The sequence below is a fragment of the Gobio gobio genome (genome assembly GCF_949357685.1).
Source record: "Gobio gobio genome assembly, chromosome: 12".
NCBI lineage: Eukaryota > Metazoa > Chordata > Actinopteri > Cypriniformes > Gobionidae > Gobio > Gobio gobio.
Window position 1 is genome coordinate 16,021,428 of NC_137105.1, and position 12,972 is coordinate 16,034,399.

The following is a 12,972-nucleotide window of genomic DNA, read 5'->3' on the forward strand; positions in this document are numbered from 1 at the left end:
TCACTTGTGACAGTACGAACGCCAACTCCGCCTTCACGGAAGTGGAGACCACGCCGTTCAAACAAGGAGGATGACAAATAAATTAGTTTACTAATTTTTACCGTGCTTAACACCCATGCAGAAACGCCTGGCAGAAGTTCACACGCTGCCTGAGACTCTGAGAGTAACAATTTTAACACTTCCTGTTGAGGGGATGTTAGACGTTCTATGTCCTGGATGATAGCAGGATTTAAACACTGAACGTCTAACATTTCACTGGAAACCACTGCCCCCCCGAATCACCAGAGGCGGCGGGGATGGAGTAGTTTTGAGGATAACGGGGTGGGGCGAGCAAATGTTTGACACGCCCTGTCCCGTGGGGGCAGACTGGGCACCAGACCACCGGACTTCTTATATTGATGACAGTCCCGAGGTCTGCCCTGGGAGGTTGTTGAGGATGACGAGCCGGTCTCCAGTCTTTACGAGGGAGAGCGCGACTCGCCACACTCTGCTTATTACCCCCCTAAATCTTGAAGGACTGAAGAGAGGTTGTGTGGCTGATAGCCCCTCCCCTTGAGTGCATTGTGGAAGAAACTGAGTGAACACTTCATGTTTCTTCCACTCCTTTAAATATGGCCACTACAGAGTTAACTGAGTCACCAAATGAACCACTCAAATCCTTCAGAAGGTCAGCCTGATATGCCTGCAAGACAGCCATAGTGTGCAGCGCAGCACCAGCCTGTCCCTTTATATTTATTATTCTTATATAAATCATATACAATATATATTCCATATAAAATAATATATTATATATATATATATTCCATATAACATAATATATAATATATAATTCATATATATAAGCTTTGCCCATGACAGCCGACGTTTATTTTCTACATGGCTTTGTGGGGAGGTATGTCTCTTTAATGAAAATGCAGATCCAGGCGAGAGATAGCTCGTGAGCGTCTCCCACCTGGGGTATTCTCACATATCCACGCGATTTCGCACCCATGATAGTCGAAAATGTCGAAGTCAAGGGTACAAAAACACGTGAAGTAAATGCTTTCTAGACAGAAACCTCAAGCTCACTGCGTTCGGGGATCTCTCATTCACGGTACCAGACAAACTGCCCTGGCCACCGCGCGAACAACCCAGATAACAATTTTTGGTTCTCAGAACGTTCTGGGAACGTTAGTTTCTGGTTCCCAGAACGTTCCCAGAACAGACATCCTAACGTTCTCTATTGGTTAGCCAGGAAAGTTCTCTTTACGTAAATAGAACGTTCCCTGTTGGTTTGGAGAACGTTCCCCTAACCTTCCCAGAACGTTCCCGGAACGTTCCCCTAACCTATTTACTCCGATATAATTTACCCTGCTGTGCGTCAGTAATCGTCCAGCAATGCCCGCGTCCCATATGGTATAAGCGGCATGGAAAACGTCTCAGGTTACGAATGTAACCATTGTTCCCTGAGAACAGGGAACGAGACGCTGCGTCAGTTTGACGCTACGGGGAACGCCTCCAGCGTGACTGGTGCCTGAAATCACAATCAAAAAACGTCAATCCTATTGACCGGCGACAGCCTATGATGTCATCAAGGTGCGACCAGGAAGTATATAAGGGCACCTTGCCAACATGACAGTATCTCATCGTCTGAAGGGACTGTTTTCGTGGCAAAGCGACGCAGCGTCTCGTTCCCTGTTCTCAGGGAACAATGGTTACATTCGTAACCTGAGAAATTTCCCTTTCGAAAGGGAACTCGCGCTGCGTCAGTTTGACGCTACGGGGAACGATATACCCACGCCGCCATGCCGACGGGAGTGCATGCCCAATGGCAGTGACAACTGTCAAGACAAGCAAATTCTGCTGAAATGCCTGAACCACTCCCCTTCTGGTCACATTAGGCTGTCAGTGACAGCGCTCCCTACGGTCATAGCCCAAGCTATCACCTGAGAAGGAAACCTTCACACACATGAGGTCCTTCCCAGGCCTTGCTCGAAGGCCTGGAACCAACCCATTCGACTTAGAAGGGGTTCCTTTAAGGGAGCGTGGCAAGGGAACTACGAGGGAACCCTATGCCAGTCACTATTCGGGAGATTATCACCGAATGCCACCAGGGAGACCTGACCAGGTGACCCAGTCTAGTATGGGACACGTAATACGGTCAACCCTGTCTGTACAGTACAGAGCCTCTGGTACTCGCCTCCGAAGAGACATCCCGCTAGGGTGCTGCAAGAAAGGGCAGCGTCACCGACTAGCCGGACCTCAGAGACGGGTTATCCCGGAGAGCAGCGCTCAGCGAAGTGCTTTCAAACCCTTGCTAGCGAGGGGAGTCAAGCCGCTCGATCCTCGGATCTACCAAGCACTTACTTTAAAACGTGCTTAGGAGGCCAAAGGCCTTATAGGCTGAATATATCGGGAAGGGCCCCTCGGGACCTACCACCAATAGATCAGCTCCAGGAGGCTGTAAGCTCACAACAGACCCTCGCTTGAGAGGAGCTCATAAGCCTGCCCGGTAGGCAACCATGCCGTAGGCACACTATGAAGGTCCCGTCCTGTCGGGACCGCATAGCCGCAGTGACACCTCATCGTGCTAGGGTAAGAACACCGCCTTCAGGTCTCGCAAACGGCCAGAGACCGGCGCCTGATAGCGGGTGGCCACTAGCTGTCAGCATAAAGCCAGTTGAGTGTTCCCGCCTGGGGAACTCGTCCCCCAGGGAGGCCGAGAGAGGCCTCCACCTGGTAACCTGATAGACCGCTTGCGCATCCAACAGCAGCGCTCGTCCTCAGGAAGGCCAAACGGGCCTGATACCTGATCGCAGTCGTGCTAGCCCTCGAGGTAGCTGGGAAGACCAGGGACTCGCTTAATCAGGGAGGCCAAGCGGGCCTACCAACTGCAAGACATCGGGCACTCACAGCCAAGCTGAATGTGCTACTCATAGCACTTCAAGCTCACCACAGCGGCTGGGGACCGGGAGCTCGCTTTCAGGGAGGTACCATGCCTACCACCTGATAGCAGAACGTGCCACTCATAGCACTTTATGCTCACCACAGCGGCCGGGGAGCCGGCCTCTGCTCAGTGACTGGACTTATCCAGGAACCACGAGACCAGAGCGTGCCCTCAGAGGAGGCCACGTGGGCCTACTACAAAGCGAATCCCCTCAGGGAAGCCCGTGCAGCTTTGCCTGATAGCAGCCCATGCTACGATCCGTTACCGAAACTGGGGACCGGGGAACGATTCCAGGGAGGCGCAATGCCTCCACCTGGTAGCAGAGCATGCCGTCCGTCGTGCTTCGCTAACCGTCTCACTCTCGCGCCTGAGAAACGGGGGCTCGTTTTCAGGGAGGCAACAGTGCCTACCATCTGATAGCAGAGCACGCCACGCCTAGCGTTTCGTTTCGCTAGTCGTCTCAGCGCCTGAGAATCGGAAGCTCTCTTTCAGGGAGGCAACCGTGCCTACCAACTGAAAGCAGAACGTGCTACTCGTAGCACTTCACGCTCATTGCCACAGTGACTGGGAACCGGGAGCTTGCCCTCAGGGAGGCCACAATGCCTACCAACCTGATAGCGGAGCATGCTACTCGTAGCACTTCACGCTCATTGCCACAGTCGACCGGAAGCCGGGAGCTCGCCCTCAGGGAGGCAACCGTGCCTACCAACTGATAGCAGGACATGCTACTCGTAGCATTCCATGCTCATTGCCACGGCGACCGGGAACCGAGAGCTCGTCGTCAGGGAGGCCACAGTGCCTACCAACCAACAGCAGAACGTGCTTATCCATAGCGTTACATGCTCATTACCACAGCGACCGGGAACCGTGAGCTCATCGTCAGGGAGGCCACCGTGCCTACCACCTGATAGCAGAAGGTGCACATAGCACTTCATGCTCACCGCCACAGTGGCTGGGCACCGGGAGTTTGCCTCCAGGGAGGTCACTCAGGGAGGCCGGATGAGGCCTACTACCCACTAGCACTCATGCTAGCCATCCAGTGACTGGGGCCCAGGAACGCCATCCGCAGAGGATGTCGAGTGAGCCTGCTTTCCCCACAGCAGGCCCATAGGGAGGCCCGGTAGGGCCTACCACCTATTTAGCAGCTCGTACCAGCCGTCGAGGGACTTAGTGCCTATGGTACCCCCTCGGGGGAGACCAGGCAGCGCCTGCTGACCACAGCAGGCTCTCAGGGAGGCCAAACAGGGCCTGACTCCTGAGCGAAGGTAACCCAGACCGGGAGCCTACCCCTCAGGGAGGCCTGGCAGGACCTACCCCCCCGAATAGGGGGTCTGCAGATTCCAAGGATCCTGCCGAGACTTTAAGAAGGCTGGCTGCTGCTACCTGGTCTGACGGCAGCTGTCTGCTGCTGACGAAGGCCTGGAAATCCAGTTAGCACCTGGGGACTTATCCCCAGGGCCAAATGACGGGTCACTGCTGACGTCGACACCAGTGGAGAAGAGCCTCCGAGGCCCACTCGTGGGCCATGGTGCCGGGACTTCCTGTCTTGAAGTCCTGCTGCCCAGACCGCCCAAGCTGGCCACTAACAGCCAGCTGGCTCCTACGCCCGCACCTGGGGCTGGCTCCATCCCAGAGGCAGCTAGGGACAACCTGCTTCGCCGTGTCCTATGGCCCCCAGGACAGCGCAGTCCTGCGCAGGACAACATGGACCTAATCACATTGCCAACAGCAGTGTACTCAGCGGAAGTGCTTAAACAAAGACCCCCTCAGCGAGGGGAGTACAACTTACGTCACCTGCATCGGGGCGGCTGTCTTACTTTCCATGCAGCGGCCAACCATAAATGCGAGGGCGTCAGCCATTGGCAATGCTCGGGCCTCAGGGGAGCATCCGACCAGAACCGCATTAACAGAAGGTTTGTCCGATGTTCAGCTCGACCCGGGCCCTAAAGGAGGTGAAACAGAGACATAAAGCAAGGGAACAACATCACATACATGTGAAAATCCACCGGCCATACCGTCCTCCAGGAAACAGCAGATACAGTCTAATCGCAAACCGGCGAAAGACGCTTAATTCCACCCCACGACCACTGGCGAAGTCGCTGTCTCCTGTAACACCTCGTCTGCATTACTCGTGACCCCAGAACGCAGAGAAGGGGGCGGGCCTTGGCCGGACGACTCTGTAACAAGAGGAGGCTGAAACAAGGATGAATAAACACCGCCATGTTCTTATCAAAGACAGGCCAGGGGCGAACCACTTTCATTAAAAGGGAACGCCCCCATCCTTGACAAAGCCTAGGCCAAATGGTGCGAAAATAAGTCCGCACTAGATCTACTCAGGGCTCGGGAAAGAAATATTATCACCTCTAATATTACACAATGAGGCCCCAAAAACCCTTTTCCACAAGCCCCGCAGAGCTGGGCGCAGATCTCACTACAGCTCGTGCATTAGTGCATACCCGGTCTTCAGCTACTTCCCACTTTTACGCTAGGAAAAACACAGCTCGCCCCTACGCTACAAGCCCTCGGGCGAGAGCGCGATTCAGTTACCCACATAGTGGGGAAAACATAGCACGGAGAGGCAGCAAACTCTACTAGCAGAAAGTGAGGTATTCATACACAACCACATAATGTTGCAAAGAAGATCGTTCTTAGCTTACTCACGGGGAGCTGCAGGCCCTGCGAAGATCCAGCGGCGATCCAAATTTCCCCAGAAAACCTCTCAGGCGAGCGAATGTATAAGAGTTCTGAAAAACATAGTTTTGAAAATGTTTCGCCCTCACAGAGGGGGACTCACCAATCGCTCCTCGCGGTGCTTCAAGCCAGCCATAGGGCTAGTATCCGCCCGCCACCCTGAGGGGGGCGCTCTCAACAAAACAAGCCAGGCGGGCCGGCAGAATCTCACATTTTCTGCTCATCAGAGGTCCACCGGCCTGATGTAAAGCGCCCGGGGGAAAAACCAGAGGAAGGGAAAAAGGCAGCGTTCATCTCCGCGCTCCTCGGGGGGTGGAGTCCGCTGCCTGCGCTGGTTCCGGTTACCAGCCCCGGCTTCCTTCCTCTTCCTGTTGCGGGTGTCCCGCCTCCACTGCACCCCAGTCCTCCGCGGGGGGCGCTCGAGAGGCGACGCTGGCTCGCTATTCCCGTCTCCAGCCCTCAGACTGGGACGGGCCGGGGACACCCGACTGCCTGTGCGCGGTCCCGGACCTCAGCGGGATGCATGTTCTGAATGCCGCCGAGCACGCCTCCACCTCTCCGAACTTTCCCATCACCACCTCCACGGAGGTGCCGAAAAGTTCAGATGGCGAAACCGGGGCATCAAGGAGAAAGGACTTATTTTTCTCCCCGATGCCCAAACGGTTAAACCACAGATGTCTCTCCGTGGCCACCGTCGCCACCATCTGCGCTATACTGTACGGTGGCCCGGAGAGAGAAAAAAAGCAAAGTGTGTGTGTATCCAAAGCGAAAGCTACCTGGTACACATTCAAAACGCACCTGCAGAAGTGGCATTGCTTCTCAGCACACTTCATTGCTATCCTCTTTGTAGATGTTTCACGTGAAGACAGGCAAAACAGTCCCTGAAGACGAAAAGATACTGTCATGTTGGCAAGGTGCCCTTATATACTTCCTGGTCGCACCTTGATGACATCATAGGCTGTCAATAGGATTGACGTTTTTTGATTGTGATTTCAGGCACCAGTCACGCTGGAGGCGTTCCCCGTAGCGTCAAACTGACGCAGCGCGAGTTCCCTTTCGAAAGGGAACGGATGAATGGACGTCAATAATCAGTAGCCTACTACAAACCATGTCTTGTTTTGAACTTATTTAATCAATAGAAATAATTCAAGCACATAAACCTTCAAATGGAGGATTAAATAAAATGGAATTATGCATTTCGTAACTTGTATCACTGACGACACCTACTACCACAACCAGGTACGTTTAAGTGCCAAATAACAATGACTTCAACACAATATGTGGTTTTAAAATATGAATTTTATTCACAGACATTAATAATGAATAAAGATTACTTTAACTGGGATAACTGCATTATTTTCTTACCACTGAATTAACGGAACGTAGCCTTCTCTCTTTTGGTCAGTAAACCAAATCTCCTCGGTTAACATCATGTTGTCTTCAATTACTTGTCAAATCTCTGTGAAATCACACTATTTACACTGGTATATTTATTAATTATAACCCATTATTAAATAAAGATCGATAAACTAATGTTAGTTAGTCGGTAAAAACGAAATGCCTGTTAATTTTTAAATTACGCGAGTGCGCGTCTTTCTGTGGATGACGAAAGAAAGCGCGTGCTGGAGAAGCGCGCACAGATCAGAGGCGCGCAGTAACGAAATACAAATAAACCTGCGTATATATTATAAAAAAATGTTATCTAAAAATAACCTGCAGGGAACGTTCTGGGAAGGTTCTCTTTAGGTTATAAAATAAACCCCAAAAATAACCTGCAGGGAACGTTCTGGGAAGGTTCTCTTTAGGTTATAAAATAAATCACAAAAATAACCTGCAGGGAACGTTCTGGGAAGGTTCTCTTTAGGTTATAAAATAAACCCCAAAAATAACCTGCAGGGAACGTTCTGGGGAGGTTCTCTTTAGGTTATAAAATAAATCACAAAAATAACCTGCAGGGAACGTTCTGGGAAGGTTCTCTTTAGGTTATAAAATAACACCTCAAAAATAACCTGCAGGGAACGTTCTGGGAACGTTCTCTTTTGGTTACAAAAACACAACCAATAGAGAACGTTCCCAGAACGTTCTTATTTGGTTCCCTACAAAAATAACCAAACGGGAACCATATGGGAACGTTAGGGGAACGTTCTGTGTTTATTGGGAACCACCTCGATAAATCATGTGAGGAACGATCGCAGGCGGCTGCTCGAGGTCCGCGGACCCAGAGATTCATCATCATTCCCCGCGCGAGCCGAAGAAACGCCGGAGCGCGCTTCGGGATCACGCGGGGAAACATGCATTTGGTGAGCGAGCAAGCGAAAGGGACGGACCCGTCTCTTGCTCGTCAACAAACCCATTCGAGAGCTCCGAAAACTGGTGCGGACTGAAAGTAACCCAGACGAGCATAAAGCATTCTAACTGTAAAGGCTTGCAATGCTCGCACTCGTCTGACTCAATGCAGCGACCGCATGCTCTTCCCCAAACACACACAGCAATAAACGTGCACATCCAGTTCTATTTGAAAGAGAACATGGATATACAGCGTTTTACTCGGCTGACTCGTTTCCAACTGATTAGATTTAACTAGAACTCTTTACACAAATGTTTCTTTGTAACAGAGATGAAAAAGAGAGAGAAAAATCTGCACACTGCCATGTTGAAAACTAACTCCTAACAAAGATCTCAAGTTGAGTCTTGAAAGAGAGAGAGAGATTTTTTTTTTTATTAATTTTTTTTTTTCAGAGACTTTGTAACACACCATAACACAGAGTTGGTCTGAAAACAAAAAGACCTGGTTTGCTCCAGCTGAAGCTCATCTATTTATAGCCTCGTGCAGCAGGTGCGCCTATGACGTCACCGGCCGAGGCCATAAATACCTCCGGGTCAATTTCATTGACGTGTTTTCACACTATTTTCACAGCTGGTTATGTCAAAGACAGTTCCCATTTGCATAAGCTTATGCAGCATTGAGTGTAGCTTTTGAAAGGGAACATGAGTGCGTGTTGATGCAGAGCAGCGTCATCTGAAGTCCTCGCAGGAGTTGAGTCGTCTCTTCACAGGTGATGGTCATCTGAAGTCTTTACGAGAAGCTGGATCCAGACTGGAGCTGACGGATTCTCTAGTTACCTCGGGATGGGCGTCCCGAGATAAAAACAGAACAGAAAAATAATTAGCTTAGCTGCTGTTCAAAGCATTAAGCAAAGACAATCAGGTGCATTGATATAACTATAGCGTACAAGGTTAGGAGAAGCATCATGTGTATGCCTGGCTAAAGAGATGCGTCTTTAATCTAGATTTAAACTGGAGGAGTGAGTCTGAGCCCCGAACATTATTAGGAAGGCTATTCCATAGTTTAGGTGCCAAATATGAAAACGTTCTCCCTCCTTTAGTTGACTTAGATATCCTCTGTATTACCAGAAGCCCAGAGTTTAGTGATCTTAAAGATCGTGATGGCAATACTTTAATGATCAGTAGCAATATTTTAATGCTCTAATGCCTGACCAATGTGAATAGACCTACTATTGGTGGTTTGAAAATCTTTAATTTGAGCATTTATTCAATACCATCTCCCTCCTTTTCAGACGTCAATGAATGTGAAGATGCAGCGTCAGTTTGTGGTCAATACTCAGATTGTATTAACATCATTGGGAGTCACATGTGTTCATGCTGGAGTGGATTTAATTCCTCAAATAAAGACAGTCCTGTGAGCCGCAACAACTCATGTCAGGGTGAGTATTATCAACTGATTTTGTTGTTTTTATCTCATAAAATTGAGTGTACAGAGCTGCTATGCTTTTACCATTTGTGTGAATACTAGTGTGAGCTATACCTATATTATTGTTAATTTTTTTTTTTTCATAGATATAAATGAATGTCTGGTCAGTCCATCTGTATGTGGGCCAGATTCCAACTGCACAAATGAAATAGGAAGTTACAATTGCTCATGTTTGGATGGATTTACTGCAGCAAACTCAAGTCTCCCCATCAGCATCAATAACACATGTAGAGGTAAATCATGAAATTTAGTATTAATGTCATTTTTGAAACTAAAAACGTTTTTTTCTGCCATTTAATTTTTTTTTTTATTGTATCACATCTTTGAAAAGTAACTTTTATAGACGCACATAATTGACAATTAATACACCTCAATTTTTTTAGTTTGGCACCCATACAAAAAAAGATTTAAATTTATGTTGATCTTCATATTAGCATGAAAATTCCTAATTGCAGCAATACTTTTTTTCAACTCTTCTTTTAATAAAGATGTGAATGAATGTCAGAAGACAGCAGAGTTATGTGGTCTAAACTCTCGCTGCACCAACTCATTTGGGAGTTACATCTGTTCCTGCTTGAGTGGGTTTACTATAACAAATAGAAATCAACCAGTCAGCACCAGTAACCCATGCAATGGTAAGCTATTTTTTTTTATATTGATTGATTTGATATCAGTTTTCACACTTCTGTTTTCTCCAAAACCGAGGACAGTTGAGCTAAACTTGTGAGGTCACGTGACAAATTTTGGTCTTAGAGAACCGATTTCAGTCTTGAATGAATTTTGACAAAAGGTTTTGCAGGGCATCAGTAATGTCTAGATCCAATCCCCCCCCCCCCCCCCCCCCCCATCTCTTTTTCTACAGTGACTCTACCTTTGACTGAATACCTGATTGAAATTCAGATCAATAGTGTGGATAGTAGCATCACTGATCAGCTGAGGATCCTTCTGATGTCTTTTAATTTGCCCTACATGATCAGTGACAGCACTAACATTACAGAAATCAACATAACTACTGGTATGAGCTCTGTCTCTGCTTTGTAATGTTAACTAGCTAAGAACAAACTTTAGACATCATGAATGTTGCTGTAAATTATTTGATTTTTCGACTGTTCTTCTGCATTTCAGTGTGTTCATTGAACCAAACGCAGTATCAGTGTAAATGTGAGGGTCTGTTTGTTTGGCCAAATGACACGTGTCACTCATACGAGGCCTGTGATGTCATCACTGATGGTTCATGTACATGTATCAATGCCCTTCCAGTCGATGGACAGTTCTGTCAAGGTGAGACGCTGGCATCATTCTATGACAACCACAGTTTTGTCTCCTTAATTAATTTGATCAATTTTTTGTTTGTTTGTTTTTTTGCTTTGATTTTACTGCATTTTGCTGCTGGAATTGACAGACTGATTATGTCCTTTTTTTATTCTTTTATTCTTTTCTCGCAAATAACTGTGTAAGACAAATGATCTATTATATGGAGTTTTGCCATACAAATATTAACATCACAGTACACAACACCTCAACCTTCTTCTGTTTGTTCTTGCAGTACTACCTTCTAACTACGTGATTGACATTGATGTGAGATTCTTTGACTTGTTCCTGGTGAACTACTTACGGAATATCGTCAGAAATATCAGCCTGCCCTTGACTCTGAGCAGCAGCATAAATATCACAGATATCAACATGACTACTGGTAAGAACAGAATGTTTCATCATGTCACATACTAAGAAGAGTTCATTATTAGGAGAAATTGACAGTTTGAGCACAGATTAATAAATCCTATTCTATTACAGTGTGCGGGTTAAATGGAACAGAATATGAGTGCAAGTGTGAGGAGCAGCATGTTTGGCCCAATGACACCTGCAGGGCCTATCATGAGTGTGATGCCATTGTGGGAGGCACTTGTGGATGTATTCAAGCTCTCCCTTCAGAGGGTCCACTTTGTCAAAGAGGTAAGAAATCAATTAGATCACAAAAGTAAAACATTGTTCAGGCATGAAACTCTAACAAACGCTGATTGGTTCTTTCAATGCCGCAACACCAGCCATTCAGAAGAACTTCCAAATCCACATAGCCATATATATCGTACCCAAGCCTGTGATTGGCACTCTGTGCGATATGAAAACCATGACATGAAAACTTCTGTCATCCCTCCGTCTCCTCAGTACCACCTGTAGAGATCTGTTACTGGGGTTCCACCATTTCTTGCAGCAGCCTTTCCTTTGTTATTTTGACAAATTATTGTATTTGCTTAGCAGCAGCAGCATAGCAGATCTCCTCCACCAAAATCAAGCCTATGTATATTTCATGCCCCATGATAATAAATGCTGGATTAAATATATTCACTCCGAGAGTTGTCATGACTGAACTGATTGTAATTGTAGTAACTCGACCAGTATGTGTTTATTCTGTGACAATTGACACGTGTGGTGGTTTAGAAAATATTAATATTTATGCAATAGCTTCTCACTCTTTTCCCCCAGATATCAATGAATGTGAAGATGCAGCATCAGTTTGTGGTCAATACTCAGATTGTATTAACATCATTGGGAGTCACATGTGTTCATGCTGGAGTGGATTTAATACCTCTAATAAAGACAGTCCTGTGAGCCGCAACAACTCATGTCAGGGTGAGTATTATCAACTGATTTTGTTTTCTTTTTTTATCGCATAAAATTGAGTGTACAGAGCTGCTATGTGTTTACAATTTGTGTGAATACTTTTTTTTTGTCATAGATATAAATGAATGTCTGGTCAGTCCATCTGTATGTGGTCCAGATTCCAACTGCACAAATGAAATAGGAAGTTACAGCTGCTCATGTTTGGATGGATTTACTGCAGCAAACTCAAGTCTCCCCATCAGCATCAATAACAAATGTACAGGTAAATCATGAAATTTATTATGCATGTCATTTTGGAAACTAACAGAATATTTTTTCTTCTGCCATTACATTTTTAATGCTAAATGCAGAAATGAATTTGTTAAACTTTTCTTTGAATAAAGATGTGAATGAATGTCTGAAGACAGCAGAGTTATGTGGTCTAAACTCTCGCTGCACAAACTCATTTGGGAGTTACAACTGTTCCTGCTTGAGTGGGTTTACTGTTACAAATACAAATCAATCAGTCAGCATCAGTAACCCATGCAATGGTGAGCATGAAAATATACTTCATGATGTATTTGATTAATATTGTAAATTTATTTTTGCAAAAATATCAATTAAATCTATTATATGGTTTGTTGTGTGTTTCTATTACTTCTATTTTTTGCCGTTATAAAACCTTCTTAAATGCATACTGGAGTCCTTTTGTGAACTTTGATTATGTATCTCTAGGTAAAAAAAAGAATAGTCATCATTTCTGGATGTTTTTTCTCTTTTTCCACAGTGACTCTACCTTTGACTGAATACCTGATTGAAATTCAGATCAATAGTGTGGATAGTAGCATCACTGATCAGCTGAGGATCCTTCTGATGTCTTTTAATTTGCCCTACATGATCAGTGACAGCACTAACATTACAGAAATCAACATAACTACTGGTATGAGCTCTGTCTCTGCTTTGTAATGTTAAATAGTTAAGT

At 46.5% G+C, this 12,972-nt stretch overlaps 1 protein-coding gene across 1 annotated transcript in view; it reads left to right on the top strand.

Annotated features, from left to right (window-relative positions):
* The window catches only part of adgrf6 (adhesion G protein-coupled receptor F6), a 187,726-nt gene that overhangs the window by 85,457 nt on the left and 89,297 nt on the right, over positions 1–12,972 (top strand). Inside the window, exons 5-15 of the mRNA XM_079831145.1 lie at positions 9,196–9,342; positions 9,476–9,622; positions 9,878–10,024; positions 10,252–10,404; positions 10,515–10,670; positions 10,936–11,082; positions 11,184–11,342; positions 11,874–12,020; positions 12,127–12,273; positions 12,395–12,541; positions 12,778–12,930. Of these exons, the coding sequence (XP_079687271.1) occupies positions 9,196–9,342; positions 9,476–9,622; positions 9,878–10,024; positions 10,252–10,404; positions 10,515–10,670; positions 10,936–11,082; positions 11,184–11,342; positions 11,874–12,020; positions 12,127–12,273; positions 12,395–12,541; positions 12,778–12,930 (1,650 nt within the window). The remainder of the gene's footprint in view (positions 1–9,195; positions 9,343–9,475; positions 9,623–9,877; positions 10,025–10,251; positions 10,405–10,514; positions 10,671–10,935; positions 11,083–11,183; positions 11,343–11,873; positions 12,021–12,126; positions 12,274–12,394; positions 12,542–12,777; positions 12,931–12,972) is intronic.